Raw genomic sequence first — 26,956 nt, forward strand, 5'->3', positions numbered from 1 at the left:
GATTTGACGAGTATATCTGTTTTTCTATGTCGTTTACTCCTCCACTGACTGCGGCGTTCTGGAAGGGTCTAATCGACAAGTCGGATCTGTGGGATCATCGCGGCCAAGGTGCCCTAAAATCGAGAAAGGGTGAATTGATGGGGAAGCCCCGAGGTGCAGGACAACGCCGTTCGCAGAGGCGGAAGAATGTCTATAGGGATCAACGAGGGCAGGGGCGTCAAAGTGGCAGATCGTACGATGGTCGTTCGACGGCTATACTGGGCGATTCATTGGGGAAGATTGGGCGAGAAGAACCCGAACAGGTGGTCCTGGGACCGTTGAAAAGCACTGCTGACGAAGAACAACAGCAAATCGAGTCGGGGTTCGGAGGCAACGGCGAAACAGCGAGGCGGGTTTTGATGGGGAAATAGATTGCGTGAGGTTCTAAGAGTTGAGAGGATGTAAATGGTGGTTAGAAACAGGGGAAAGAAAGAATAATGGGGATCGCAGGTGGACGGGATGCACCAACAGCAACGTAATGGTAAATGGGCAAATGGCGGATGGGAAAGGGAACGGGGAAGCGGTTACGAGTGGACTCGCATCTGCACAGCGTCATCTTTGGTCTTTGCTGCTTGGGCGTAGGCGGCGGCCACCGTTGCTCAGATGTGGCTGCAATTGGTGGCTGGCGCCCCCGTCCGCTCAGTTTTACGCATGGTCTAGGCTCCCTCCGGCTGCTGCACGGCTTTTGGTTTCAACGTGGCATTTTGTGCTGGCGAGCCCTGCCTGGGTTGCCGCTGGTGCCACCATCCGTCCCCTCTTCTCGCGCCTCTACCGCTCACAATGAACTTGCTGATGATCTTCTCACATTCAACATCAACCCTGATATTGTCGACCAGGTGTTTAGTCTGACGTTGAACCTTGTACCCCGGCTATCTTTCCCTTCATGCAGGATCTGCTGATAGACTAATATGAGTTCCGAGCCGGTTCTTTCGGTCATCGATTTCTCCGTCAATTGATCGTCATAGAGCTCGGAGGAGACTATTGAGACTTTCTTGAATTTATTAAAGCTTGAATGATTCGGGCTCCAGAGTCGATGGCAGGAGGATTCCTGAATTTACCGAGTTCTTGAGCAGTAGTATGAAGAGAGTCACTGAGGAGTGAAAAGTCAGGCTGCAGCCAGATGCATCCTTGAGTATTTGCCATAATTAACAAGAACAACTATCAAGTCCGGAGTACAGGTGTTCGTCTGTTGGGGCCGCAGGTTAGCATGGTTGTAAGCCCACCGGGTCCGAGTCTCGGTGGCAGTCACACCCTTGAACACGTGCCTCCGGCTGCAGCTTCTAGGCGTAGCGAGGGCTAGTGCTGGGTTTGTGTTTTCGCTCCTCCGTTCTCACCACCACCATCATCCCTGCTGCCACCGTTGTCCCCCATCAGCCTCGGATTTGGGTCCAACCACATCGTCCGATCCTCAGCTGGCACCCACCGCATCCACGGAGTTGGCCTCCGGTACCTGTTGTCCCTGACCTGGGGATTCTTAGGTCGCTTAGAGTCTTGGACACGTTTCGCTGACAGAAAAAATTCCGACGAGGCAACATCCCGTGAACGGAAACTGCGGCTATGGCTTCCCAGAGCCAGCTGTCCTTCAGCCAGCGTGCTCAGAAACACCCCCATCCTCTCGTCAGGCGACTCTTTGAAATAGCCGAGCGGAAAAAGACCAATGTGGTGCTGTCAGCAGACCTGACTACGACCAAAGAACTTCTTGCCATTGCCGACAGTAAGTGGATCGAGGGAGCGATATTCCAGGCTCTGTCTCCCATATATCAACTGTGCACTTTGGGAGATATAAAACATGGAAGGCACCGATCGAACACTATCTAACACTTCTGGTTCGTCTCGTAGGTTTGGGTCCGCATATTGCTGTCCTCAAGACGCACATCGACATTGTCTCAGACTTCGGCCCTGCCACCGTGGAGGGACTGAGCCAAATTGCCCAACGCCACGACTTTCTTCTGTTCGAGGACAGGAAGTTTGTGGACATTGGCAACACCGTCCAGAAGCAATATCGGGGGGGAGCACTCCGGATCCACGAATGGGCTCATATCGTCAATGCCACGATTCTTCCCGGGGAAGGCATCATCCAGGCGCTGGACCAGTCCATCCGTGATGGTGGGATCCCTGAGCGAGGCATTCTGATTCTGGCCGAGATGACCTCAAAGGGATCCCTGGCAGTGGGAGACTACACTCGAATATCGGTCGAGATTGCAAGAAAGTACCCCCAAAGTGTCCTGGGCTTCGTGTCAACGAGGGAGTTGTCCAGCCATTCTCCTGGCGCCACGCGGGATGAGGATTTCGTAGTGTTCACCACGGGTGTCAATATGTCCAGTAAAGGAGACACGCTGGGTCAGCAATACCAAACGCCTACAACGGCCGTGGAGGGCGGGTCTGACTTCCTTATTGCCGGAAGGGGGATATATGCTGCCACTGATCCGGTGAGTGCAGTGCAGGAGTATCAAAAGGCGGGCTGGGAGGCATATGAGCGTCGGGTAGGCTAAGCACACGAGAACCGAGTCAGCAGGTTGGGCATGAAGATGCCACCATCGCGACAATGGACGACTCGACCGTTGCAACGTGGGCCTCTTAGATCAAAGTGGACAGACACCTGTCAGGGAAGCAAAATCTAGCGCTGAAAACGGTAAGGGTCCTGCAAGGGTCTGGGAGCCTCACTTTTGGGGATTCGGACGTGGCAGCGGGATGGATGCAAGGCTACCGACACAATAATAGCAGAGTGATTAGTGTGACCTGGTCATCCTCATAGATTCTACTGCGTACTCGGTACCTTAGGCATATATGACCCGCTGACAGACCCCTCGGATCCCGCTGCACCGCCAGTTAGGGGCATTGTTTACATACTTTCCGCTAGACTCCGCCAGGCTGATGCTTGAGAGCAGATCAAGCTCGTGGGAGAGGAGTGGCATTCGTGCTGGACTTATGTAGGACACCAGACAATTCCAGGTAAGGATCTCCGACGTTGCACAAGGGTAGAAATTGCACAGCTGGAGGGAAAATACCTGATTTCGCGTAGAGGCCAGAGACAAATTGCTCTGGGGGTGGAGGTGCCGGAGTGAAGTCAGCTGGTCGACTTGCTCAGTACTCGGTACACAGTACTGAGTACAAGGCACCCACAAGGTACACCGTTCAGAGTACCCTGCTCGGGAGCCTGTGGGAGGAATCCTCCTTGTCTCCTCCTCGATCCCAGATTGTCGCCCTGAAAAAATGACGATCCATGGCGGCGTCGGTGGCGCCCAGCCGAGCCACGCCCCTAGTCTGTTTTGGGCTTTGTTTATCCTTGGCGCCTGCAACCCACCGCCTGGCACCGTGGACGCGTCCTGCGCCTGACACCCACCAAAAAAAAGCGTGTCGTGGCCTCTGAATCTTCTGTCCGACGACATGACCCGAAACTCGACCACGACAGATCTTGCGATTCGCCCACTTACAACGCGCATCCAGCGCCTTTTGCTGCAACTCTCTTGCTTGCCTCCTATCAAACCCCTCCTCCTCCAATTGGCACGACCTCCTTCCCCCAGTCCTCTTCGCCACAAACAATATTCGTCATCCGCGCCTGCTTCCTTCCCATTGCGCAGCGCACGCGATCGCTTCGAGACCGTGAACCCTGAGAGGATAGACTCACCACCGATTGCCACCCGACCTCCCCGGCGACCAGAGGACTAGAGGGGATCAGCGAGCATCCTTCTCTGCTACCTACATACATACAGTCAACAGCCAGCATTCAACTGTTGCTAGCTCCCTCTCGTCCCCGACTACATTCCACCACCTCATCCTCCTGACACTTGGTCTTCCGTCCATATCGCGTTGACAGACAGCTGCAACCTCTCAAGTCCTCCGATCCTGTCCTACCACCCTCACTTTACCAACTATCCACGAAATATTACTCTCCGAAACGGACCATTATCCCCATATTATCGTGGCTGCGCCTGGACCTCTGTCTTCTTGGGCCTCCGCTGGCACCCGGCACCCCCTTCTCTAGACTCATGCCACTCCTCGCGCGATGAGAATGCGAGATCTCCGGTAGATCCGTTCTGTCAACGATCCCCGCAGCAACTATCCTACACCCAAGAGTGTGCACAAGTCAAAAAGAGCCTCGTCTCGTTGAATCTTCAGGTTCATGGCAGACTGTTTGGCAGAGAATCGGTTTAGTGTGCTGTGTTGAAACAGAGTGACGTTGGGCCAGCCATGATGGCAACATACTCTCCTCATCGTGAGGAGCACTCACCAAAGAGTCCCTTCTCACACTTCGACCCCCATTCGGCTATACGCGAGATACGCCGTTCACTGTCTCGCTCACCCTCCAAAAGTTCGGAGTTTCGCCAACAGTCACTACGATCCCCGGGACCAGGCAGTTTGCCTTTCTCACCTTCTCCACTGTCACCATCGAGAAACCCGGCAGCTGAGACCTTTCTGCACCTGAACAGCATGGCCTCCCAGTCAAATCGAGGCACCTCAGCTTCGCGCTTCTCACGCCCTCCGCTTCGTCGTACCAACCAATCTCATGGGGTATCTCGCCTCCGAACGTCACCCAGGAGTCCTACAAAACGTGTTCTGGCGGATTCGAGCGACAGCGGGAATTCATCTCCCATGCCACTTCGCAAGAGGAGTTCGGCAGAGGCAGAGCGCGAACTGGCATTAAAGAGCCTAATCGGAGGGGAGGAAAAGGAGAACGACAAGTCAACCAATGAACCACTGAGCTGGAAGAGTGTCCATTCTCGACAAGAGAAAAGACGAAGTGGTGGTATGTTGATTACAGCGGTTGCCCCTCTGAGTCCTATGAAAAGATCGGATGGCTCGAGGGCCGACGAAACACCAGGTTGTGAGAGTCCTTCAGCCAAGAGAAGAAGTCTTCACGGACCGGGCCTCGATTTCAGCGTGTTCGAGTCCGACGGTCTGGAGAACGGAATGTTCGGTGACAGACGAGCGCAGGATGACAACGATTGGTGTGTGGGCAACTCTTTACTGTCATCGTCACGATTTTCCACAATTCCGAAGCGGTCGTCGTCATTGAGGAAGTCGACCATTCAGCAAAGACAGGTCGACCGGTCAAGCAATTTCAAAACACAACATGCCAACGAGGCGGACAAGTCTTGGTTGGACTTTTCTCCAGCAGCAAACCCCAAAAAGGAGATACGAATATCGCTGGATAACCACATGAATCCGTTCCCACGCGATAGTCCCTTTCCAAGCCAAGGGAATCTCTTGAGCGCGTCTATCCACCCGGTGAATGCCAGCCAGAATGGCTCATCCTATCAGCCTCGACATCCCCTTTCTCGAACCATGACCCAATCATCGTCGCTGCAAGACGAGCAAGACGATTCGCCGACTCATGAACCGATGCACCGCCCGAACAGGCCTCGTTCTCATGATTTTTCGAAATCCTTGCCAGTCGGCTCGTCAAGGCCAATTCCATCGCCTGGAGACAACGAATTCTCCTCCCAGGCTTCTTTCGCCACGCCAGGCAACTACAAAGCTGCCAAACCCTTGCCGGCGGCTTTCATGTCGACTGGGCTCATCTCGAAGAAGAACCGTAATGTGGACGATCCAAACGCGGGCCTACCAAAAGCCCACATGCCAGATACTCCCTGCAAGAAACAACCTGCCATTTTCCAAACCGAGGAGAAGTTTGCGCCCGCCAAGAGTGCTGTCAACAGAATCTCTCGACAATCTTTTGGTGTCCCCCCGAGTCCACTCGAGGTGAGCCACGGAGCTTCCAAGGTCTCGGCCTTTCCCTTCTCCAAGAGCGTTGGCATATTCGGACCTCGCCCCAGTCGACACAATTTGCTTCGGGACGGAAGTTTCGCATCCATCGACCCCGACGACAAAGCGGTCGGTCGTTCCCCATTAAGTCGCGCGAATAGTCAGTCGACAGACTCTGACTATCCCCCGACACCGACCAAGCACTTGACAGAGCCTCATGATAGGAGTTCAGTTTCTCCATCACCCCATCACTCAGCCTTGTCCACCAACCGAGCTGTCGCTCCTCCGACCCATGTAACTCGTTTGGCAAGCAGTAAGTTATCTCCTATTGTGGCATCGTCAGGATGCACCGATGTGGACAGTGACAGCGCGATGGAAGATTCTCCGTCCGCCAACCTGAGACCAAAGTCGGCGCTGAATGTCGTCAACCTGCCGGGCCCCTCTTTTACCCAAGGACGAGCTTCGAAAGGTCTCAGAGATCCTCTTTCGACAAGGAGGGCACTTTCGATCCTGGCCATGTATCCCCCTGCTTTGGAACGTGCTAAAAGAATCTCTGTGCCACCAGTAAGCCCAAGAGTCGAACGGACGGACCGTGGATCTCCTCACACACCTCTCGACAGCTTCTTTCCTCCTGATCCGAGCGGCTTGACCATATCGGGACGCGCCGAACGCCCGCCGACGAGACAGAGTAACATGGCACCTATCATTCCAGCGACACCAACTGGGCCGCGAGAGTACTTTACGAACTTCTCCAACCGCCCAAGTCTGAACCTTGCCTCGTTAGACGCGGCAAATATTGATAGCAGCCTGACATCAAGATTTGACAAGGTTGACCTTATTGGCTCGGGAGAGTTCTCGCAAGTATACCGGGTTTCGCAGCCCCCAGAGGCATCTCCATTCCATAAGATCTATTCAGTGTCCACCAGCCGCCCGTCCTCAAGAAGTTCTGTTCCTGAAAGAATCTGGGCCGTCAAGAGATCCCGGCATCCTTACACTGGTACCCGAGACCGTCAGAGGAAGATTCACGAGGTGGACGTGCTCAAAGCCCTGGGTCATTCAGATCACATTGTGACTTTTGTCGACAGCTGGGAGGAAAACGGTCATCTTTATATTCAAACAGAGTTCTGCGAAGAAGGTACACTTGACGTCTTCCTTGCGCAAGTCGGCCTGAAAGCGAGGTTGGACGATTTCCGCATCTGGAAGATCCTTCTTGAGCTTGCCATGGTAGGTCCAATCCCCTCCATGCTCTCGTCCAAGCTGACAGCCACTAGGGTTTGAAGCACATCCACGATTCAGGATTCATCCATCTCGACCTCAAGCCGGCCAACGTCCTCATTACATTTGAGGGCGTCCTCAAGATTGCTGACTTCGGTATGGCAACCCGATGGCCGGCAAAAGCGGGTATAGAAGGCGAAGGGGACCGCGAATATATCGGACCCGAGATCCTGATGGGTCGATACGATAAACCTGCCGATATCTTTGCACTCGGTCTGATCATGTTGGAGACGGCTGGAAATGTTGAACTACCGGACAATGGTGTATCCTGGCAGAAGCTGCGGAATGGGGATATGAGCGACGTCCCCAGTTTGACGTGGAGTTCTGGAACCAGCGGGATTTTAAGGGACTCGTCCGGTAACCCTGTGTCCAGAGAACATTCCTTTGAATTCCGGCTGGACAACGACCAGCATGACGTGGAAGTGATGGACGGCGACGATTTCGAGTCGACTACGCCGGAGCCTTACCAAAAACCCCCACGGTTCGAACGAAGCGGCGAGCTTGTCGATCCGCCTCAGTTTATGGTGGATCCTGCTCACGAACAAGCTCTCGACCGAGTTGTGCGCTGGATGATATCCCCAGATCCAAATGACCGCCCTCTTGCCAGCGAGGTGCTCAACACCGAAGGTGTTCGGTGGGCAGAAACGAGGCGGCGCGCAGGAGCGACTGTCTTTGAAGGCAACTGGGGGCCTGCCGACGAAGTACTTGCTGAAGATGCGGAAATGATCGATGTCTAAAAGCCATCTATTCAGCCAGGTGATTCAAACCCCTGGATACCCAAACACAAATCGTTTTGGACAAGCGGGGGGTTGGGGGGGGGGCCAATGGGCGAGGCTATTTGACGCAGAGGAAGCATTGATTCTGGTGGATTTCCGTCCTTTTATTTTCAACGATCGAAACGACATCCCAGCAAGTACCACAGCATGTTGTTATGGTTTAGAGACCAGTTTTCAATCGTTTTGTACACCAGAGCGGGCAAGCAGGATTTTGTTGGTATCGGTCAGCTATGGATTGTTTGGTCATCTGACACAGGTTTGATTTCGACATCGACATTGACATGGAATACATGTCGGACCACGATCACTCGACAGTGAAAGACGATTAGCCACAGCGCAAGGCAGGGAGAGGACAAGGCCTCTTCCAATACTTTTTGGTTTGGGAAGATATGATATCTAACTCGGGAGGAGGCCCGATCATCGCCGAAACACAGACAGGTGGCAGGTCGACGAGGACATCAGACGGAAATACAGCTGACTGCATGGTGCTCTCTTGGCCAATGTCCCCTGGAAGGAGAACTCATTGGGAAAGGGGAAGGGAAAATGAAAGGCGAAAATAGGTAGCAGAGCTGCAGCCAGTCCTCAAGTATACTACTGCCAGCATTCCAGAAATGAAAAGATGAATGATGACATGAACCCTCAAGGAAAAAGGAACGTGCCCTGTCCCCTCCGTCACGCTTTCTCGAGTAGAAGAAGGCTGTAATCGTCGCTTAACGGAAGCGGGATAGTAGGAGGCTCCCGTCCAGGGTAATAATATCAATGCATGTGAGTGAAAGTGAAAGTTTGCGAGGGAGGGGGTATTTGATTGATTGAGGCCCGAGGAAGCAAGCTCGACAGAGAGGAGGGCCGGCTCGAGTTTTCTTGGTACATAATAATATGACATGTGACATATATACAGGACATACATACATTCTCGATATGCAACGAGGGTTTATGAACAACAAAGAGCTATGTAAGCTAAAGCAAACCTATGGGATAATACGATGTCTAAGCGCCGCGTACATTACAGTAAGTACTGGAGTAGTAGAAGAAGTAATACGTTCCCGCGACCCCCGGCCCCCCAGCGGAACCCAGATCTCCCAAATGCGCCATGTGTGTCACACAAACAAAGGAAAGCTGTCTGCACGTTGTGGGGAGAATCTCTCATCCCTTGCGGCACCGCTCAGATCAAGTAACCATCGGGGCTGCTCATGCCTTCTGCTCGTCGGCGCTCTGACGCAGGACCTTTCTCCGCTCCTCGGGCTGCAGGTGTCCGTTGACGTCCTTGGGCATTTGCACCATCCAGCTTGGCGGAGTCATGCCGGTTTGTTCCTGGATCGTGCTGAGCAGAGGGGGCAGTGACTGCATGATATTCTTGATGGGCGCGATGCCTTCGCCCATGGCGCCACTGGCGTCTCCGCTGCCGGTGTTCCACACGGTGATCTTGGGCTGAAGACCTTGAATGGCTTTTGCGTTGGCCAGGGCCAGCTTCTCGTAGACGTTCTCCTTCAGCATCATGAATTGCAGCAGACCCTGTGGTCCGCCGAACGCGTCGGCCAACTCTCTGTACGCTTCTGCTTGTGCCTTTGTGGCTTCCGCCTCACGCATCTTGGCGTGGTACATTGCATCGGCTTCTTTCGTTTGGCGTTCCACGCTGGCTTGGATTTGACGCTGCTGCTTGAACAGCTGAGCATCGGCATCCTGCTTTTCGGCGTAGGCCTTGGCATCGGCTTGCTTGGACGCACGGTAGAGGTCGGCATCAGCCTCCTGTTGGGTGGTTTCCTTTGAGATCTGGGCACGGACGAGGTCTTTGGCCCGAAGACGCTCCAGCTCCGTCGCCGCCTTCTTCGTCTCGACCTCCTTCTGCAATTCAGCGTCGCGGGCCTCGGCCGCTCTCCGAGCTTGGATTTGATTGATCTGGATGGTCATGTCCAGTTCCGTTTGTCGATTCGTGAGCTCGGCGTCTGCTTGTGCCTTGTCGGCTGTGGTGGTCGTGTCAGCATTTGATACGTTGGGACGGCGCGGTTGTCTCACCTCTCCTCTTGGTCTCGAGAACAGCAGTCTCTGCCTCAATCTTGGAGATTTCCTGCTTCGTATGACCACGCTTCCCCGCCTCGCCGATTTCACCTCGCATGCGAGCTTCAGCCACATCGATACGGGCTTGATTGGATGCTCCTTCGTGGGCTTTGCGGGAGAGAAAGGCAAAGTACTCGGAGCCTGGTGTGTCTTGAAGTTCCTTGACGTTGGCATTGTAGATTCGGAGACCAAACTGGTCCAATTCGTTCTGGACATTCTCAATAACCTAGAACTCCAGTTAGTGGCCGTGGTCTTGCATCAGATCCGATGGGAGGCATACCTTCTGCTTGAAGACCTGTCGCTCCTTGAAAATTTCCTCCATGGTCATGCTCGAGACGATGACACGGGTCTCACCTTCAATGATGCCCTTCACGATGTCTTGCACATGGCCTCTCTGGGTCGGCACAATGGCCATCCCCGGCTTCCTGCCTGCGGAAGGCGTGCCATCTGGGTTCCCGCTGAGGAGCAAGGCGTACTTCTTGAGGGCTTCAGGCTTGTTGTCCGGGCCAATGGTGAAAACGGCAGGTAGGGCAAATTGCAACTTCTCGATGGTCATGGCCTGCAGGTTGAGGGAGAAGTCGAAGGGGGAGACGGAGATGCGAGCGACGCGCTGCCACGGGTAGACGAGCGCTTTCTTGACAATCCGGACATCATCGACGCCAGCGCCGGTGACGACGAGGTACTCGTTCGCATTGGAGATGTGATACCACATGCCGGGCATGAACGTTGAAGTGGTAATTGGGTTAAACTAACGTATCAGTAAATGATGTGGACTAACAAGATGGTATCAAGCTGCCAGGCCGATGTTGTTGCTGTTGTTGTTGGTGGTGTGGTTGAAAAGAGAGGAAGTAGGGTGTCACAGAGAGACGCAACCAAGTGATACAAGAACGTTGTCACGGGAAGAGCTTTATTTGGCAGGGATGTAAGGAGAAATGAGTGACCGGATACAGACTGAAGGAAGGTGAGAAGGTGGAATAAATAAATACCAGGACTCTGTCTGCCGCCTCGTATGCTGGGCGGTGTTTGCCAATGTGATGCACTGTTACTCAAAGGTACATGGCGTGGGAGAGAGATGTCGGTACCTCGTTTACTGCCTGACGGCAACCGGTCTGCCATGTACTGCCACGACCCTTGTCTTGGATTTCGCCCGAAACGGTCGGTGGAGAGTTTCAATGTATGTGGAGCCACGAGGCAGATAGATGGAGAGAGAGGGTCACAAGGACAGGATTGGCGTTGGGACAAGTTTCTTGGTTTTGCATTGCAACCGAATACGACAGAACAGGGGGCAGGGAGGGGGATACGGGGGGGGTTAGCATTTGGCATTTTGAAGATGGCATGATGGATTGAGGAGGAGAAGGAAGAGGAGGAGGAGGAGATGGTGGTGATGGCAGTGATGGTAGTGGTGGTGATGGAGATGGTCAATGTGGTGTCACAAGTTGGTAGGGCGCAGGCAAGGCACCGGGGCACCGCAGACAGACATCAGTCGATAGATAATAATAATAATAATATTAGTTAGATGCACCAAACAACACAACAACACCCGCGACCAACTCGCTATTACTGCTATGTTGTACTGCATATTCACTCACCAATTAATTATTGCATCTCTCGTCTGGAACTGGCAGGGGACGGGGCATGCTTTTTCCAAGAGTATTAGTGAGTGAGGCTTTTCTGCTGCCCGTCTATCTGTCTGTCTGTCTGTCTCTCGGTCTGTGTCTGCCTGGCCCCAAAGCACACCGTCTCCAGTCCCCCACGTCCTTCGTTCGCTTCTCTTCTCAACCTTCTAGAAGCCGACTATCCGTTTACTGTTGCCACTAAAGTCGGGCAAATCGTCTCTGGACGGTTCGATGGTGATATTATTTGCGAATCAGCCCTGACCGGTCAAGAATGCCAGGTTCGGCCTCTCCAGATAGCACGGCACTAACACTTCTTCTTCTCCTACTACTTCTTTCTTGAGCGAACCATTGCCTCTCCCGGGCGGGCAGTGATGGTCAGGCTGATCCAGCAGGTTCCTCATGCCACTTACTCAGTTCCACCCCCCCGGTCCTCGACTTGCTGCTCACACATACACCCACCCACCCGCCGTGCCACAGACAGACCGAGCACAACCCATACCAATATCCACCCGACCGACCTCAATCTTGCCCAAGACCGGTCTCCTATTGACAGACCATGTCCAAAACACCCGTCGACATAGATGCCAACGATCGCATCCCTACGTATGAAGAGGCGGTCGCTGGCTCGCCCAAAGGCTCAAGACAGAGAACAGCGTCGAGTAGTGCCTCGTCGATCCGTCAACAGCGTACGCGACGCATCTACGAGCTGGTCGTCGAATCTCTCATCCCCTGTTTCGCAACTCACGTATCCAACCTGTGCAACCATCTCACCATCATTGTCGTCCCAGCCGACGTCCTGCGAGAAACAAGAACTCTGACTGCCCAGAACGTGGTCTCTCCCTCCCTACCCAGCCACCAGACCACGGGGGTCGTCATCACGCTTCCCGGACCGGAGAACCACTCCTCCTTCTGGACGCAACAAGCCGTGGTGGAAGAACTGGATCTCTTGCTCCGGAGGGAGCTGGCCAACCCGTCCGCGCCCGAGGAGACAGGGTTTGCAAGGCCGGCGGATGAGAAATCTCAATCTCAACCTCAACCTCAACCTCCATCACGGTCACAGTCACAATTGCTGCCACAGTTCGAAGTCCAATCGGCACCAGGAGCTCCATTACCACCCCGTCCCGCCAAGACGTCGTGGTTCAAACGAGCCTTTGCTCTTCCCGGGCCTGACCACGATCCCACCGGTGAAACGGGCAAATGGAATCTGGGATGGCGCAGCCCGGGATTCTCTGAATCGAGCTTCGGAGACAGTATTGATGCCATGCCGTCGAGACGACGTCAAGGGAGCAGGAGGCTCCTCCAGACCGATGAGGTGGCCGTGCAAACACGATTACATGGTGTGAGTTTTCGGACAGAGAACGAGATGGGGCTTTGGGAGACGACCACGATCAAGTGCATATGGATAGAAATCGAGGTTGGCTTATAGCATGGTCAAATGGCAATACCATAATAGACACATCGAATCGTTGTTTAAAGGTTCGCCCTCACAGCCTGTGGCCGAGGGTCGGCCAGTCATGGCACAAACACCGTTCTCTCCTTCTTGGCCGCCCACGCAGCCTCGGCCTCTTCCAATTTCCTCACCTTCAGGTCCATGTCAGGCAAGTCGGCCACGGCGGCAAGCAAATACGGCACCTCCTTCGCATACTGAGGCATAGTCCACGAGCCGGGCCCCGCGCCGCGGAGTGTGATGTTCTTACTCCGCAAGATGGCGCCGGGCAATGCGATGTCATTCCCGCCCACCGTACCGATCTGTACAAACTGTGTAGGGACGGTAGATTTGAGTTGGGCGAAAAGGGCGGCGACGGCGGGACCGTAGAGATAGTCAAGGATCAAGTCGACGTCCGTCAAGGATGAGAAATCCGTCTGACCGGGGTCGTTGGCCAGCACGATGCGTTCGTCCAGGCCGGGAATCGACGCCAACTCCTTTGCATTCCGTGCCACACCAATGATCTTCGCAGCACCCTTCACCCGCGCAAAATGTACGGCCACTTTGGCACTGATCGCGGTCACCCCCGTGATCACGACGGTAAAGTCCTTCGGTAGCGGGGGGTCGACGCGAGCCGCAAGCGCCATCCAGCTCGACATGCCCGGGTTCATCAGTCCCGCAATCGCAACGGGGTCTGCACCTTCAGGAAGCGGCGAAATCGTGGCTTTCGGCACCGTGATGTATTCGGCAAACCCGCCGCCCACGGCGATACTGGTGAAATACACGCGTTGACCATCAGGGGTTTCACCGACGCCGTCAGCACCGGGGACATAGGGGATGGGTGCATTTTTGGTGCTGTAGTGACCACCCTCGGCTTGAGAGCGGACGAGCTGATGTAGGCCGCTCGCGAGAACTTTAAGAGTGACCGTGTCGGCAGATGCAGGTGCCGGATCGGGGTGGGACGAGGTGAAGTGAGGAGCAGTGCCCCAGGAATCAACGGCGATAGCACGCATATTCTTACTCGGTGGGGGTGGTGCTGGTGGCGTGAGTTCGTAGCTCCGGGCTGGATGAGGACAGATAGAGATGAGGGCTAAGTGGAGGGGAAGAGAAGAAAGGAAACCAACGAGACGGGAGATATTGATACTTATACCCGTTGACTTTTTTTTCTCGTTCGTACTAGGTATAATATGGCGAAAGTATTCCTAGTTCTGGCGACGAGAGCATGAAGGAGCTCCTTAGGTAAACCTCCCACGAGTCTTATCAAGCGTAGAGTAATGATAGGCCAGGCTCGCTGCTCGCCGCTGGAAACGGAAGTCTGCTTTCACGTGCAGACTGGCGGGCTGCTGAATATTCCGCCTTGAACTTTGTCATCAACGTGGCAGGGTCACCAGTGGGTGACCAGGGCCGGCCCCCGCTCCGTATGGGGCGGGATGGTGTGTTGATGGGCGGACAGGGCCTTTTCAGGAGCGAGGATAAGGCCGCAAGGAGACACGGAGATTCGTGATAGCCAGGGGGGACAGCTGCAGTGTCGTCTGGACCTCGTAAAAGACATAAAGGAGGATTACAGTAGAGCCGAATATTGCCTAGTCGCTGCCAAGACTGTGCGAAGGAGCCACCGAGGCGGCTGAGCCGGGTGACGTCATTTCATTTTCTTCCGCGTGCCTCTGATCTTTCTCGGCCGTGTTTCTTTTCCCCACATGATCTCGCGTCCCGCAGCCTATGTCTGTACCGGATGTACATCCTGCCATACTGCCATACCGCCATACCAGTTCCTCTGTACAGACCAATCCTCAAACTCACAGAGAAAAAAAAAAGCCAGAACGGAAAAGATGCCGCCCTCCCAGATCCAGATCGCCACGTCCTCGCTCCAGCGGCTGCTGAAGGAAGAAGCCTCCTACTACAAGGAACAGGAGCAGCAGGAGGCTCGTATCTACAAGTTGGAGAACGAGGCTAACGGCAGTGACGAGAATCATGACTATACCTTGAGACAAGAGGTGAGTCCATAATTCCACCATGATGGCCCTGCCCCTTTTTGGCGCAACTGTTGGGAGTGGAGGCTAACATCCCCTGCCCATGGGCTTCGACAGCGCAAAGCCCTCGAGGAAACCAAGGTAGTCATCCCGACGCTGCGTGATCGCATCACAAACGCGAGAGAGAAGCTGGAGAACCTCCTGGTGAGTTTTCAGGACTTTGTCGGCGCTGACATGCCAGCCAGGCTGAGTCGCTAACAGTGGTTGGTAACCCGTTTGTGGGGGATATAGGATACAGCTACCAACGAAGACGAACGGAATGCAGCAGTGGAAGTGCTCAAGGCGGCGAAGGAAGCACAGAAAGACGATCCCATCGCGGGAGAACCGAGAACCATGTCGTGATCGCTCGCTAGCCTTACTTCGGCATTCACTGTCTTGAAGACGGGCTGTGGAGATGGGAGATGGGATGTGAAAGCTGCATTGAGTTACAGCTAGCTGGCTTCAATTATGGAACGACTGAAATGAGCATTGGAGGCATGACATTCTCCGCTCCTTGGTCACCGATGCCTACTTCTTTGCTCTCATCCCCCTCTCGTCGCCGTTGACGTTGACGTTGACGTTGACGTACGAGAGGGAGATCAGCATCCACATATCGACAAGCTCTTTGTAACAGAGTGCCCTGTCTCATACAGGCACGAGGATCCTCGAGGTCGGTGCCAACCAACCGAGAAATAAGTCGTTCTGGGACGTGTTCGAGTTCTCATCTCGTCCTCGCCCATAAAACCGATATCGTTGAATGCTGTCATGTACGAGCCATCGTCGTCGAACGAAAAGGGGCGTGCCACGTGGCTATGTTGTGTCCATGTCGTCTGCAGCGTTCTCAAGGGCAGCCGCCGCGGCCTCCTTGATCCCGTCTTCTCCCGCAGAAGATACTCCAGTGTTGCCGTGCATATCAACGTCTTCGTCTGTCCGCCGCGGTGTAGCCCCTCCAGTACTAGCAGGTCCTTCCTGCATATGTGACCGAGGTGTCAGCGCGCCGCTGCCTCTGAGCCCGGCGGGGAAGGGGGTCGGCGCATCGTCTCCAGGTCGGGGTGTGCCGGCCGTCGACAGGCCGTCTCTTTCCCTCTCCCCGTCATCGCCATCTCGTTCCCTCTCATGGTCAGCGTCATCCTTCTCGCCCTCTGGGTCTGGCTCCTTCTCGTCTCTCATGACCCTCCTCAACCTCGTGCCCTCCTGCATGACCCGGTCGAACTGTTCCCGCCTCTCACCCCACGCGACCTTCAACTCGGCACTCTCCCGTTCCAGCTCCTCGATTTCCGCCTTGAGTTTCTCCAGGTTGACATGCTGCTCGGCCCGCGTGACCCTCAACTTCTCGTCGCGCGTGATCTTCTCCGCCAGCACGTCGTAGGTTTTCCGGACCGCGAGCGTCTTCTGTGCCGCGTCCAGCTGCACCCGCAGATGCGACAGGTTCGCCCGCACGTCGTTGGCGGTCTGTTCGATCTTGAGCTTTTCCGTGGCGTAGCGCTCGCGTTCCCGGGTGTTGGCGGCGCGGAGGAAGGCGGTGCGCGCGATCGAGGACTCGAAGGCCGCGAAGTCGAGAATGATGTCCTCGCGGAAGCGGGTCAGGGATTGGAGGAATTGCTCGTGTTGCTCGGCAGACGACGACTCTGGCGCGGGGGGGTCGTCGTTGTCGTTGTCGTTGTCGTCGTCGGCTGACGGGCTCGGTCGGGCCAGGAACGCGTTGATGGGAGTGGTGGGCGCAAGAAGGCGTTTGGAGACTCGTTTGAAGGGCCGTTCTTCGATACCTAACAGCCGGGTCGCGTGGAGTTTGTCTGCAAGAAGAAAAAGTCAGGGCCGTTGGGGTGGTTTTAAAAGTCTCAATCGGGCGACGACGGCGACAACGACAACGACAACAACAACAACAATTCTTTCTTACCTTCTTCAGCTTGATCTAATACCGTGAATGTCGCCATCTTGTCTTGATTCTTGGGTCACTTGGAAGGAGCAGAGTTGTGTTTGCTGTATTGCTGCGCTGTCAAGGGAGAATCAAGATGATCGTGAGGCGGAACTAAACTGTGTCCGGAAGCGGAATCGGGAGGCCGCAGGTTCGTCGTCTGTCACGATCCAGGCTTCACACGATTCACCTCTTTCCATTGTTACGGGACTAAGGGTGACCAACATGCACACAAAGATAACCAACAGTGACATCCTTTCGTCGTGATCTTTATCTGCATATACCACAAGGACCTCTTCTGCTTCTTCTGCTTCTTCCTCTTTTTGGTCTTCAACGTCGTCAAGAATCCTCCCCCTCTTCCCACCATGCCTGCCGACAGCCTCCTCGACATGGCCCGGAGAGCCTGCGCCCGCAACGTCCACCGGATCACCGACATTGGGGATCTCGACTATGAACTGATCCGACCCATCCTGCTGAAGATCGAGAGCCCCGAGAAACTCGTAAGTCCTGCCAGTCTTGCAACACTCCATCCTCACCCAACCAACCTCCGCACGTCCTGTCTGCAGCTTGGGGTCAGCGTAAATATGTGATTCCCGATACTAATGCTGATCGTCTGCGGCTTGCTAGCACCAACTCGAACTCTCGTCGCCGCAAATCATCGGCCACGACGCCGAAATCTGGCTCAACTTCATCAAGCGCGACATCCCCGACTGGGATCGGAAGCGCCACGAGCCGTCCAACCCGAAGAACTGGTACAAGGTGTACCGAAAGTTGAAGGCGGAGGCGACCAAGGACTCCTCGAACGACGAGGCTATGCTGAAAGCCGCGCTGGCGGACATCCAGAAGGGAAAGGAGCAGAACACCGCCGAGATCGCGAGCACGTCACGCAGTGCGGGCTTGTATTCGAGCAGCAACGCCCCCGGGCCGTCGCGACGGGCCAGAGTCGGGTGGAACTATATCTCTGGCAAGACCGGGGCGAAGGGCGCCCATAAAATGACCCTGATGCAGAAGATCCGCAAAGAGGCAAAAGACGCAAAATCGAGCAAGATGAATCGGCCCATGCACGAGCTACAGAAGAGGCAGACGGGAGTGGTCAAGGCGCCGACGCAGTTCGTCGAGGAGGTGAAGAAGATGAAGGTCCTGCAGGCGACAGAGGCAAAGACAGCTCTGAGTCCGCCGCCCAAGAGACCAGCGTCGGGGATGGGAACAACCGGGACTGCGGGGACATCGAGGCCACCGATGTTTGCACCCTCTACGCAGACACCGAAACCGAAGCCTCAGCCTCAGCCTGCCGTCGCAAATGGTGGGAAGCCTTACGATCTAATGAGCGACCGGGAGTCAAGGTTACGGGCCTTGAAGTCGGGAGGGTCGGTCAGCAAAGTCGCTTCTCCGACCTCGAACTCGACGAGAGGCATGCCATCTTCTCCCAATGGTGCCCGGCGGAGGTCTCAAGTTGGGGGAGACAGCTTGACCCTCGATTTCCTCGAAGATTCAGACGACAATGACGACGGTGGTGATGATGATGATGATGATGATGACTATAATCGGGACCACCCGCCAAAGCGAACACGGGACCAGGGAGACGATACAGAAACGCCGCAAAAGAGGCTGAAACCCAACAACGCTCGACTCGACGAACTCATGCCTCGAGCGAGGACTCCCCTGAGGCTCTCCCCGTTGCCGAGACCCCGAACACAGGGGTTGCAATCGTTCAAGGGGAAAGCATGAAATATATTGATGGAATGTCCCTGTAGCGTGTCTCGCGCCTGTCGTGAGCTCAAGACACTGATGCGAAATGATATTCTGGTTGTGGTTGTATCGTCTGATCTGGTTCTGCCTTTGGCTCTTGCCAAATGGCCTTCGCGGTGGTTGTCGCTTAATTTCCTCCGGCTATCAATCAATGTGGTGATGAATCAAAGCAGGAGGGCCTTGTCATGGTTCGTGCCACCTCACGAAATGTGCCATCTGATGTTGTCGCATCCTGCCTCGTCTCGTCTCGTCTCGTCTTCCATCGAGCCGCACATAACACATCAGCTCCTCATGCCCCCTCGCTGCCCCGTTTCCGCCTCGCACAGCCTGAGTCCGGTCACCTTCCTCCTCTCAGTGCCAGCACCAAGTGTAACGTATTGCCACCTTCGAGTCCGTAATCCTCGGCGGTTTTCTCATCGGCCCTGTTTTCCAACCCCACACACGCCCAACATTAGCTTACTTCGCAAACTACCGCCACCATCCCCAGAGCCCGGTCCAGCCCAGATGTTTTGTGTATCCGTGCGGAGGAGGATGGAAAGCGGGGGGAAGGGGGGACCCAACAACGTACATCTGTTTTCCACCGTAGATCAACCGCTGCTGGACGGGCGGGATGCCTTCTTTCTCTTCAACGCGCTCTTTGATCCGGTACACCTGTTTAACCGTGTGCCGCCGCACGGCGTCTTGTCAGAACCCATTCACTCTTTCATTCATCATCGCGACCGCCTGTCTCCCAAAGCGTGGGTCGGTGGTGGAAAGGAAGGTAGGAAACGATCGTTGTAGCGTGATATGGGCCAAAGCACACCTACCTTGTAGTCTGGCTCAATGTCCAACTCGATCTCCTTGCCCGTCAACGTCCGCACTCTGTTTGACAAAACATGCCCGCGTCAGCCCTCCGGATTCATTTACTGCGGCATGCGCTGTTCCCAGCAAGCCCAGAAAAGGATGGGGGTAAAGGAGGAGGAGTGTGTGCGTGTATAAGTGTGAGGAGGATGGATTACTTGATCAGCATGTTGGCGTCGTGCTCGAGCCGGAGGGAGAAATTCAAGGCAGGCGACAGATGGATGTCGGAAGGGGAGAGCAGGCCGTGATCGGAGAGGAGGCGAGATGCTTCTAACTTTGGGAGAAGAGAACGTCAGAAACACTGGCAGAGAAAGGGATCGGTGAAGAAGAGCAAGGACCGCAACGGGTATTATTTAGACGATAGAAAGAATGGTGATTGTCGTTTGTCAACGCCACATTAAACCAATGGAGGGGTGGATAAATGAGTGAATTGGTGACTTGAGGCCGCAGCCTGACGACGACGGGTGAATTCGCGGGGCTTGTTGTTTACATAATCAACCCATCCATCAAATATGTCACGTGATCCATCTATACACATCAGTCTTGTATAGGAAAGGTATTGACTTGTTCAACTGACAAAGATGGTGCCACATGAAAGTAGCAATCGCTTCAAAGTTGCATTGTAACGTCGCCGAGCACCCAAACAGCTCGATTCAACAAGATAACTCGCTTGAACGCCAGAGAGCACAATAGCCTACACGCACAAAACACGGGGTGTATGTGTGAGAGAGAGAGAGAGAGAGAGAGAGAAAGATATAGGTACAGATGCAGCAAAAGCTTCCTCCCATACCCAGGCGTGGGCCTATTCGTCCTACCCATTCTTATGCCACCAAATTCCCTTTTGGCCCATACCCAATCCCACAGGTCCAGTCAAAGAAAAACGCCATCTCCCGTTTGCCGGAAAAGGGAGGGTGAGATTGATTCAGAGCAGCCAAAATACGATATTCCAAGCTGGGTCGCTGGATTTCGTCCTGTCATCCACTGCTTGCGCAGAAATCTGATTCTTTTTCCATCATTGTCACTTGTACACATTATGACTAAAAAATCCTCTTTCAATGGGTGGGGGTCAATGTCAGGAGGGAGCAGGTCAGGCGGGAGCATTCAGAACCCGCGCCATGGATCTCTCGACTCGTAGCTTCCCCGCGTGGAGGAGCTTGCTGCCATCATCTCGCTGTGGAGCAACGAGTCCACGGGGCTGATGCTCTCTCTTCCCTGTTCGGCGCCCCAGTAGCCCATGTCTTTTCTTTTGACCGGCCCTGATCGGAAGAAATTAAAAGAAGGCCGGCCGGAGGATGTGCCTTGCTCATGTTCGATGAAGGCGTCCATCCTCATGGTCGTCGTATGGTTGTTATCCATAAAGGTCGGAAGGGGAGGCCTTCCCGAAGCACTTGCTTCACTGCCTCTCCGACTGCTGATCACGCTTTGCATTCCCAGGCTGGGCGTATATAAGCCGCGGTCGGAGGAATACACTGCGGTGGAGTGCACGCTTTGCGAATAATTTGACCCCGGTCCGGGTAGACTCGGGGTCACACCGTTGGTGGAGAAGCTCCTGAAAGAGCTGGGCGGCGCCCGCGGTGCCGTGTTGCTTCGCTTTCGAGAATGGCGGGGGATGGTGGGTGGTAGAGCAGGGTCCGTCAACGGATCATAGTAGTCGCGTGTGGGGGGCCGCGAGTCTTGTACTGGCAACGAACCATCGGTCGTGAAAGATCTCGTTCCTGGTGTTGACTTCGCAAGCCCCTTCGTCAATCTGATCGAGTCCCGAATTGGTCGTCGGCGAAGCGACCCCGCAAGTGATGGTGCTGGCGCAGACGATGCTTCGTGTTCGGGAAGGGGCGGCGGAGGAGGGATAGCAGTAAGGTCGTTGACACTGAGAGGAGAGTGTGACAAGAATGACAACGCAGTCAACCATATATAATGTCGCTCTTGAGATGTTGCTGTGAACTTCAACGCACGCTGAGGAGTCAGGATGAGAATGGATCTGTTGAAGTTCGGTCCAGTTACTGCCCCCTTGGGCATGGGGTTGTCGTCTTTGACGTCGAGCACGGACTTGATCATCACTGGTTGACGACAGTTAGCTTCCACATACGCCCCAATTGCTCGTATCGAACTTACATTTTCGACCACTCTTGCCCATCAAGGCTGTCCCAGATGTCGGCTGCTTACTGCTCCACATGACGGCACGTTCATACGGCGCAAGCCAGACCCATCGTTTGTGACGGACACCGTTGTTGGTCACACTCTGAGAAATCTCCTCAACGCTCTTATTGGCATCCCAATCCGCCTTCTCGGTCACTCCAAAAGACTTCCGTCTCCTGACATATTTGTACATCCATTCCCCGACCATGGTCTGTGCGATAGAGTCCACCACCGACGTCTGCTGCATCGACAAGACGTCGGAATTCTGTTTCGTGTGGCTGCGTTGTCGACTAGGTCCGGTCGCGATGGACGGTCGCGGCGCACTCGCTTCCCGTGGATTGCCGTACCGCTCAGCAACGGGCGCCGGGGTCGTCGTAGGCATCTGGAAACTGGGCATCTCTGGCACAATGGATACCCTTGGTTCTAGGGGTGGTGATCGGCTGCGTGATTTTCGGGCTTGCGAGTGAGGTGAAATCGCAGGTCCTGACCTCGCCTTTCGCAACATAGGTTTCGCATACTTGCTGTTCCTCGGTCTCTTGGTGGGCGATGCGTTGCTGCTGCCGGGTGAACTTCTTCCGCCTTCACTGATAGACTTGCCGACCTTGGCCGAGCTATACCGTAAGGGAACGGGGAAGGGCGGCGGGTTGTTGCTTTCCAGAGATCCGGTGGTGGATTGCGAGTGTGAAGACTGGTGGGCGGCGGCCCCGCTCGATATCAAGGCCGCTCTCCTCATGTTGTTGGATCTGGCAGACGGGACTCTCTTCAATTTGAGTCCCATATTCTGCCGTTGAGAACCTCTGCGCGGGCTCGTCCGAGTTTGGAAGAGGATGGCCTTCATTTCCGGCGGTAAGCTGTCTTCAGACAGCCGGAGATTCTCCAGAGCAGCGGCTTCGCCTGCAGATATAGCCGCGCTCTCGTTGACATCTTCCAGGCGAAGGTCCTGGGAGACCATTTTTCCAGATTTGAGAACAAATTTGGCAGTGGGGCGGCTAAAGATATCGTCTTCCGCAAAGGTGTCTTCTTCGATATAGTCATCACGGTTGTCGGCATCGTCCTCAAACCCGGCGAAGAGACTACTTGACCGGACAGGTCGGGGCATATTTGAAGCAAAATCTCTCGTGAGGGGTCCATTGTCGTTCACAGGAGGTATCTTGGACGGTCCAGCCATCGCCGACCGCCTCGACGCAAACATGGAGGTACCGGGAGATACTCTGCTTCGAGGGATTGGAGGAGGTATGGCCCTGGAAGAAATTGGTGGCCTGTAATGGCTTGACAATGGAACGGGTGGCATTTCGGAGGGTGGGACGATGGCTCTTATGTCGACTCGAATTTCTTCCGTCTGCATAGAAGACGACTTGTATCCTCCCAGTAAGTGAGTAGCGACCTGGGTACCTGCGTTCTTGGTTCGGGGTGGTAGCACAACATTAGTTTCAGGTGTGGCAGGCCTTGACGCGGGAGGGATGATGGCAATCAGGGGAACCTTCAGATCTAAAGTCTCATCACTTCCTGTATGCTTGTGGCTGTATTGGTCGAAGATCGGTTGTGTCGGTTCGGTCTGGGTTCCAATGGTGGCGGTTTCGACTCTTTCCAAAGCACTTTCGGGAATGGTAGCCAGCCCTGTGTCGCGCTTGTCAGGTGTAAGGGGGGGACTCGGGAGAGCCTCGACGGTCTGACAACCCGAAGATACCATGACCGGTCGTTGTTTTTCCCAAGCGATATCAATGCTGTCTTGCGGACTGACGGGGCTTGGAGTAACATTAATTTGTCTGGCATTTGCGATCGAAATTTCCAAGGGTCGGTGGCCATTGGCCTTGGGTCGTGGATCTGTCATCGGCCACGGAGACGGCGGTGGGGAGAACTGAATGGCAGTGTCTACATATTTGACGCTTGGTCGACGACGGTTCCCATCGGCCGACATGGCTCCCGAACGGTCATGCTCGACACTGTCATTACGTTCCATGTCCTCGAAGTCGACAGGTAGACCCAAGACCCTCCTCGCTTTGATAGACAAGCTGGAGGCGGGTCGAACGTGTTCCTCGGGGAGTGCGTCGGGCGAGACCCTCCCATCGTCGTTGTCTAGTGCATTCAGCATGTCTTCTTCCATTTCATCAAAGGCCAATTCGTCTGCCAAGTTGATCGAAATGCCATTGTGGAAACTCAACACTGACACTCGACCCCCGTGAGTGTCACTGTTAACCGACGTCGCACTGTGCCTCCGCCCTCTCCGAGCAATGATGGAGCCTTTACTTGGAGAGTCCATGATACTGTTGCGGCTGTGTGCGCGTTCGGTGGGTGAAGCAGGCACCGGATGCTGCTGAGCATTGGCGAGTTCACTCAGCACGACTTTCAGGCGGCCTTCAGCAATGTGGACCTTGGTTTCGAGGCCACGCTTTTCAGTGAGCCACGCCTCCTTGTCCTTCTCCCACAAGGCCTGGGTCTTGTCCGCGGTTTCCTCCTGGCTTTTGGCTTTCTTCTGGGTTTGTTCGAGACGCTTTCGCAAATCGGTGACGTCGCTCAAGGCATCATCTCGTTCTTTGGCGAGGTCGTTGAGGGCTGACAGAGTGCCCCCTTCGAGCATTTGCATCTGCCGCTTGACTGATCTCGTCTCCTTGTTGGCCTGCAAGAGGTTGTTATTGAGGGCCTCGTTCTGTGTCTGCGCGGCATGGAGGCTGATTTCCAACTTTTCAATGTCATTAGTGCGACTCTCCAGGTCTCGCCGTAACGACAGGATTTCCGAGACCAACGAGGCATGCAGCGTGGGCGTAAATCGTCGAGGGTCGAGAGGAGAAATGTTCTCATCCAGGGCAGGGTTGGAGTGAATGGAATCATTGCTTCGTCTCTTGCTGGCTCGATCCTCGGGCATGGGGGGAGGCGTAGATGAGGGCGACATGTCTTCGTACCGGCGGGAACGGAGGGATTGAGAACTGGACGGTGTTCGATATGGAGTATCTGTCGGCGAAGGTAGCGAGTAGCTGACCTCGGGGTCCATTATTCGTCGACAGTCGCGGTGCTCTTGAGGCCCAGATTTCAATGCAGCCCGCTCAGGGCATACACATAACTCTGGGGCTGATTGAACGGGTTCTTCTCTGCAACGAATAGTGACATGAATCACTACTCAGCGAACCCTGAAACACATGACGGGAGGAAAGATACAAATCGAACGCAGCAACGGTTAGAACCAACAGGGCGTCGTGAATTCGCACAGCGGACTCGGGAGGGTTCTCGAACAAAGAAGGGTCATGCAAGATTGACGAGACAGACAGAACAACAGCAAGGCTCATGCAAGCGCGGTCAAAGCAATGAACGCCTGCGATAGGATTGACAGATGAACAGGAGAAAGCTCGCTGATCTGGTTCCAGCCTAGTGTAAGGAATGGGGGGGGGACCAGGGTAACGATTGACGAGGAATAACTGCTTTGAAGCGAACAGAGTCGAAAAGGGACCGACGAGGTCAGGCCTGATCCTCTGATTTGGGACGAGCGAAGCCCGCTCGACTGACAGTGATGCTCGAGTTTTTTGCTCAGAGGGAAAGGTCATGTCGCCCACAGTCGCGTCTGGGAGCGGAGCCATAGCCTCTCCTGGGATGCTGCAACTGCTAGGAATGATCGGCCGGCTTAGGCACAAAATTGGGCGTGGCATTGATTGGGCCTGGGGGCATGAATCGCGGGAAAATCATTGCTCAGGGGCATCACTGGACGCAGGCGAGCATGTCTTTTCTGACCAGGGACTGCATGGTGGAGACCAACCCGACTCGTAGGGGCGTGAGGCTCGAGCTTCGGCCAGCGGGCGCGGGGCTAGCCACTGACCAGGGCTGCTGGCGACGGGGGCATCCGCCCTAGCCTGGAGGAACCACGCAGCTTTTTACGGGCATCCTCATGCCTGGACCTCGTCCTCGTGGGCAGTAGTAGCTGGTCATACATAGTCACGGCGACGTGTGACGGACAGATATCCAATGCACAGAAGCTCTCTCTACCATTACTCAAACAATACCTCGTACTCCCAGAACCCATTCCTGGGCAAGACCAAGACTATCTTGACCCTCCTTCGTAAGATCGGAGTTCCAGGCTTCAAGCCACTGCAGGTCCGATTGAGCTAGTCTTTCTCGTAGAGTGGTTTTAGAGTCTTTCAGCAGTAACGGGCCGGTCTGGAGTCAAGTTCCTGGTGGCATGTCTAGTGTGTTTCATGTTCCCCACCACGTTCCCACCGCGCATGCTAGGCTGCCACCGCCCGGAAGATTCTCACCAGTAGATGGCCACTAGCTAATCCGTCCTGGGGGCTAGTTGAGCTCGGACCTGAAGCTTGCGATTTGATCGAGGTACCAAATTGACAATTTCCTGGCCGTTGGCACCCAGCTGGTGCACCTCGTGGATGATGGAAGGGGGATGGAACACCAGGAAAGAAATGATGACGGGGGAGACTGGCCATAGATTGGCTGTGATTGTGCCAGTGTACGTACATACTAGCATAGGTAGGTACATGAGTATGCAAAATATACTCGTACATGCGTCCTGTATGTTTGTTTGCAGAGGTCCACTAGCCACTCCCTACAGGCACCGGTTAGTTGCTGCATTGCCCTCCCCGTCCCTTACCCTGGTCAATACCTGCTACTAGGTACCTACCTAGTAATAATGCACGGGGAACAACCACCGTCACCGTCACCGGCCTGCGGCATGAACTGTCTGATGCAGTGACGCCCACTACTGGACCACACCGGTTGGGCTGGTGTTGGGCTTGGCTGAGGGTCACGTCCGTGCTCTGCTTCTCACTCTCGCTTCCGCCGGCCGCTGTGTCTATCATCCCAGCACTCCTGGAGAGATTCAGCTGCGAAGCCCATATTTAGGCTTCAATCCTGTGCAAATCTTCTTTGCAGCAAATTCTCCGACCTCAAGGTTTGCGCCTTGGCCCTGTTTTCCTACTTGTTTCCGGGGACCCAGCCTGGCGCCCAACGTCACATAGTCGCATAGTGGCAGGATGGTCGGACTGCTTTTTTCATCACACTTTTGACATTGGTCTGTCACGTCCATCAGCAATAGTTGTCTGCACGTGTGGCCCTGTCCATCACATCCTGAAATCGAAACTCAACTGACCTGGCTGCCACCATTTAATACGTCCTTCCCTATCCTTCCCCCCCCAGGTCCACATGCCATCTGCTTCCCCTCCTTTTGGTGGCTTTCTTGGTGGCTTCCCTCCGGCTTGCTCGCCTCGACGAGACCTGGTCAACGTTCCCTCCTTGTCTTCGCTTCACGTCAAAGTGCCACGGAACTAGGTACTGCTATCATGTCGTGTGTGTGATGTTGTTTCACTTTGTCTTGCCATCTACCAGGTTGATCCACGACTCGTTGGGTATCGTGCCCGTTATTTGATTGCCCACGGGTTCTTGCCCCTGCTGTCGATCAAACTGGAGTGAGTTGACCA

At 54.8% G+C, this 26,956-nt stretch overlaps 9 protein-coding genes across 9 annotated transcripts; 5 read left to right on the forward strand and 4 right to left on the reverse strand.

Annotated features, from left to right (window-relative positions):
- Window positions 1-1,596: 1,596 nt before the first annotated feature.
- On the forward strand, window positions 1,597-2,531 carry AYL99_03218 (orotidine 5'-phosphate decarboxylase; the record flags this gene model as incomplete). Its single annotated transcript, XM_018834734.1, has 2 exons — window positions 1,597-1,753; window positions 1,879-2,531. 2 exons carry the CDS (start codon window positions 1,597-1,599, stop codon window positions 2,529-2,531), a joined length of 810 nt encoding a protein of 269 aa, XP_018697358.1.
- Window positions 2,532-4,632: 2,101 nt separating this feature from the next.
- AYL99_03219 (hypothetical protein) lies at window positions 4,633-7,757 on the forward strand (the record flags this gene model as incomplete). The annotated part of the gene is made up of 2 exons (XM_018834735.1): window positions 4,633-6,969; window positions 7,017-7,757. 2 exons carry the CDS (start codon window positions 4,633-4,635, stop codon window positions 7,755-7,757), a joined length of 3,078 nt encoding a protein of 1,025 aa, XP_018697359.1.
- Window positions 7,758-8,984: 1,227 nt separating this feature from the next.
- AYL99_03220 (hypothetical protein) lies at window positions 8,985-10,572 on the reverse strand (the record flags this gene model as incomplete). The annotated part of the gene is made up of 3 exons (XM_018834736.1): window positions 8,985-9,757; window positions 9,810-10,077; window positions 10,132-10,572. 3 exons carry the CDS (start codon window positions 10,570-10,572, stop codon window positions 8,985-8,987), a joined length of 1,482 nt encoding a protein of 493 aa, XP_018697360.1.
- A 1,451-nt stretch (window positions 10,573-12,023) lies between these two features.
- AYL99_03221 (hypothetical protein) lies at window positions 12,024-12,893 on the forward strand (the record flags this gene model as incomplete). The annotated part of the gene is made up of 1 exon (XM_018834737.1): window positions 12,024-12,893. One exon carries the CDS (start codon window positions 12,024-12,026, stop codon window positions 12,891-12,893), a length of 870 nt encoding a protein of 289 aa, XP_018697361.1.
- An 86-nt stretch (window positions 12,894-12,979) lies between these two features.
- On the reverse strand, window positions 12,980-13,906 carry AYL99_03222 (hypothetical protein; the record flags this gene model as incomplete). Its single annotated transcript, XM_018834738.1, has 1 exon — window positions 12,980-13,906. The coding sequence occupies one exon, from the start codon at window positions 13,904-13,906 to the stop codon at window positions 12,980-12,982; it is 927 nt and encodes a 308-aa protein (XP_018697362.1).
- Window positions 13,907-14,722: 816 nt separating this feature from the next.
- On the forward strand, window positions 14,723-15,265 carry AYL99_03223 (hypothetical protein; the record flags this gene model as incomplete). The annotated part of the gene is made up of 3 exons (XM_018834739.1): window positions 14,723-14,887; window positions 14,981-15,067; window positions 15,155-15,265. The coding sequence occupies 3 exons, from the start codon at window positions 14,723-14,725 to the stop codon at window positions 15,263-15,265; spliced, it is 363 nt and encodes a 120-aa protein (XP_018697363.1).
- A 447-nt stretch (window positions 15,266-15,712) lies between these two features.
- Window positions 15,713-16,836, reverse strand: AYL99_03224 (hypothetical protein; the record flags this gene model as incomplete). The annotated part of the gene is made up of 2 exons (XM_018834740.1): window positions 15,713-16,695; window positions 16,800-16,836. The coding sequence occupies 2 exons, from the start codon at window positions 16,834-16,836 to the stop codon at window positions 15,713-15,715; spliced, it is 1,020 nt and encodes a 339-aa protein (XP_018697364.1).
- Window positions 16,837-17,182: 346 nt separating this feature from the next.
- On the forward strand, window positions 17,183-18,545 carry AYL99_03225 (hypothetical protein; the record flags this gene model as incomplete). The annotated part of the gene is made up of 2 exons (XM_018834741.1): window positions 17,183-17,317; window positions 17,445-18,545. 2 exons carry the CDS (start codon window positions 17,183-17,185, stop codon window positions 18,543-18,545), a joined length of 1,236 nt encoding a protein of 411 aa, XP_018697365.1.
- Window positions 18,546-20,507: 1,962 nt separating this feature from the next.
- AYL99_03226 (hypothetical protein) lies at window positions 20,508-24,531 on the reverse strand (the record flags this gene model as incomplete). The annotated part of the gene is made up of 2 exons (XM_018834742.1): window positions 20,508-21,463; window positions 21,519-24,531. 2 exons carry the CDS (start codon window positions 24,529-24,531, stop codon window positions 20,508-20,510), a joined length of 3,969 nt encoding a protein of 1,322 aa, XP_018697366.1.
- Window positions 24,532-26,956: the final 2,425 nt, after the last annotated feature.

This window comes from Fonsecaea erecta, assembly GCF_001651985.1.
Source record: "Fonsecaea erecta strain CBS 125763 chromosome Unknown Scaff2, whole genome shotgun sequence".
Lineage (NCBI taxonomy): Eukaryota > Fungi > Ascomycota > Eurotiomycetes > Chaetothyriales > Herpotrichiellaceae > Fonsecaea > Fonsecaea erecta.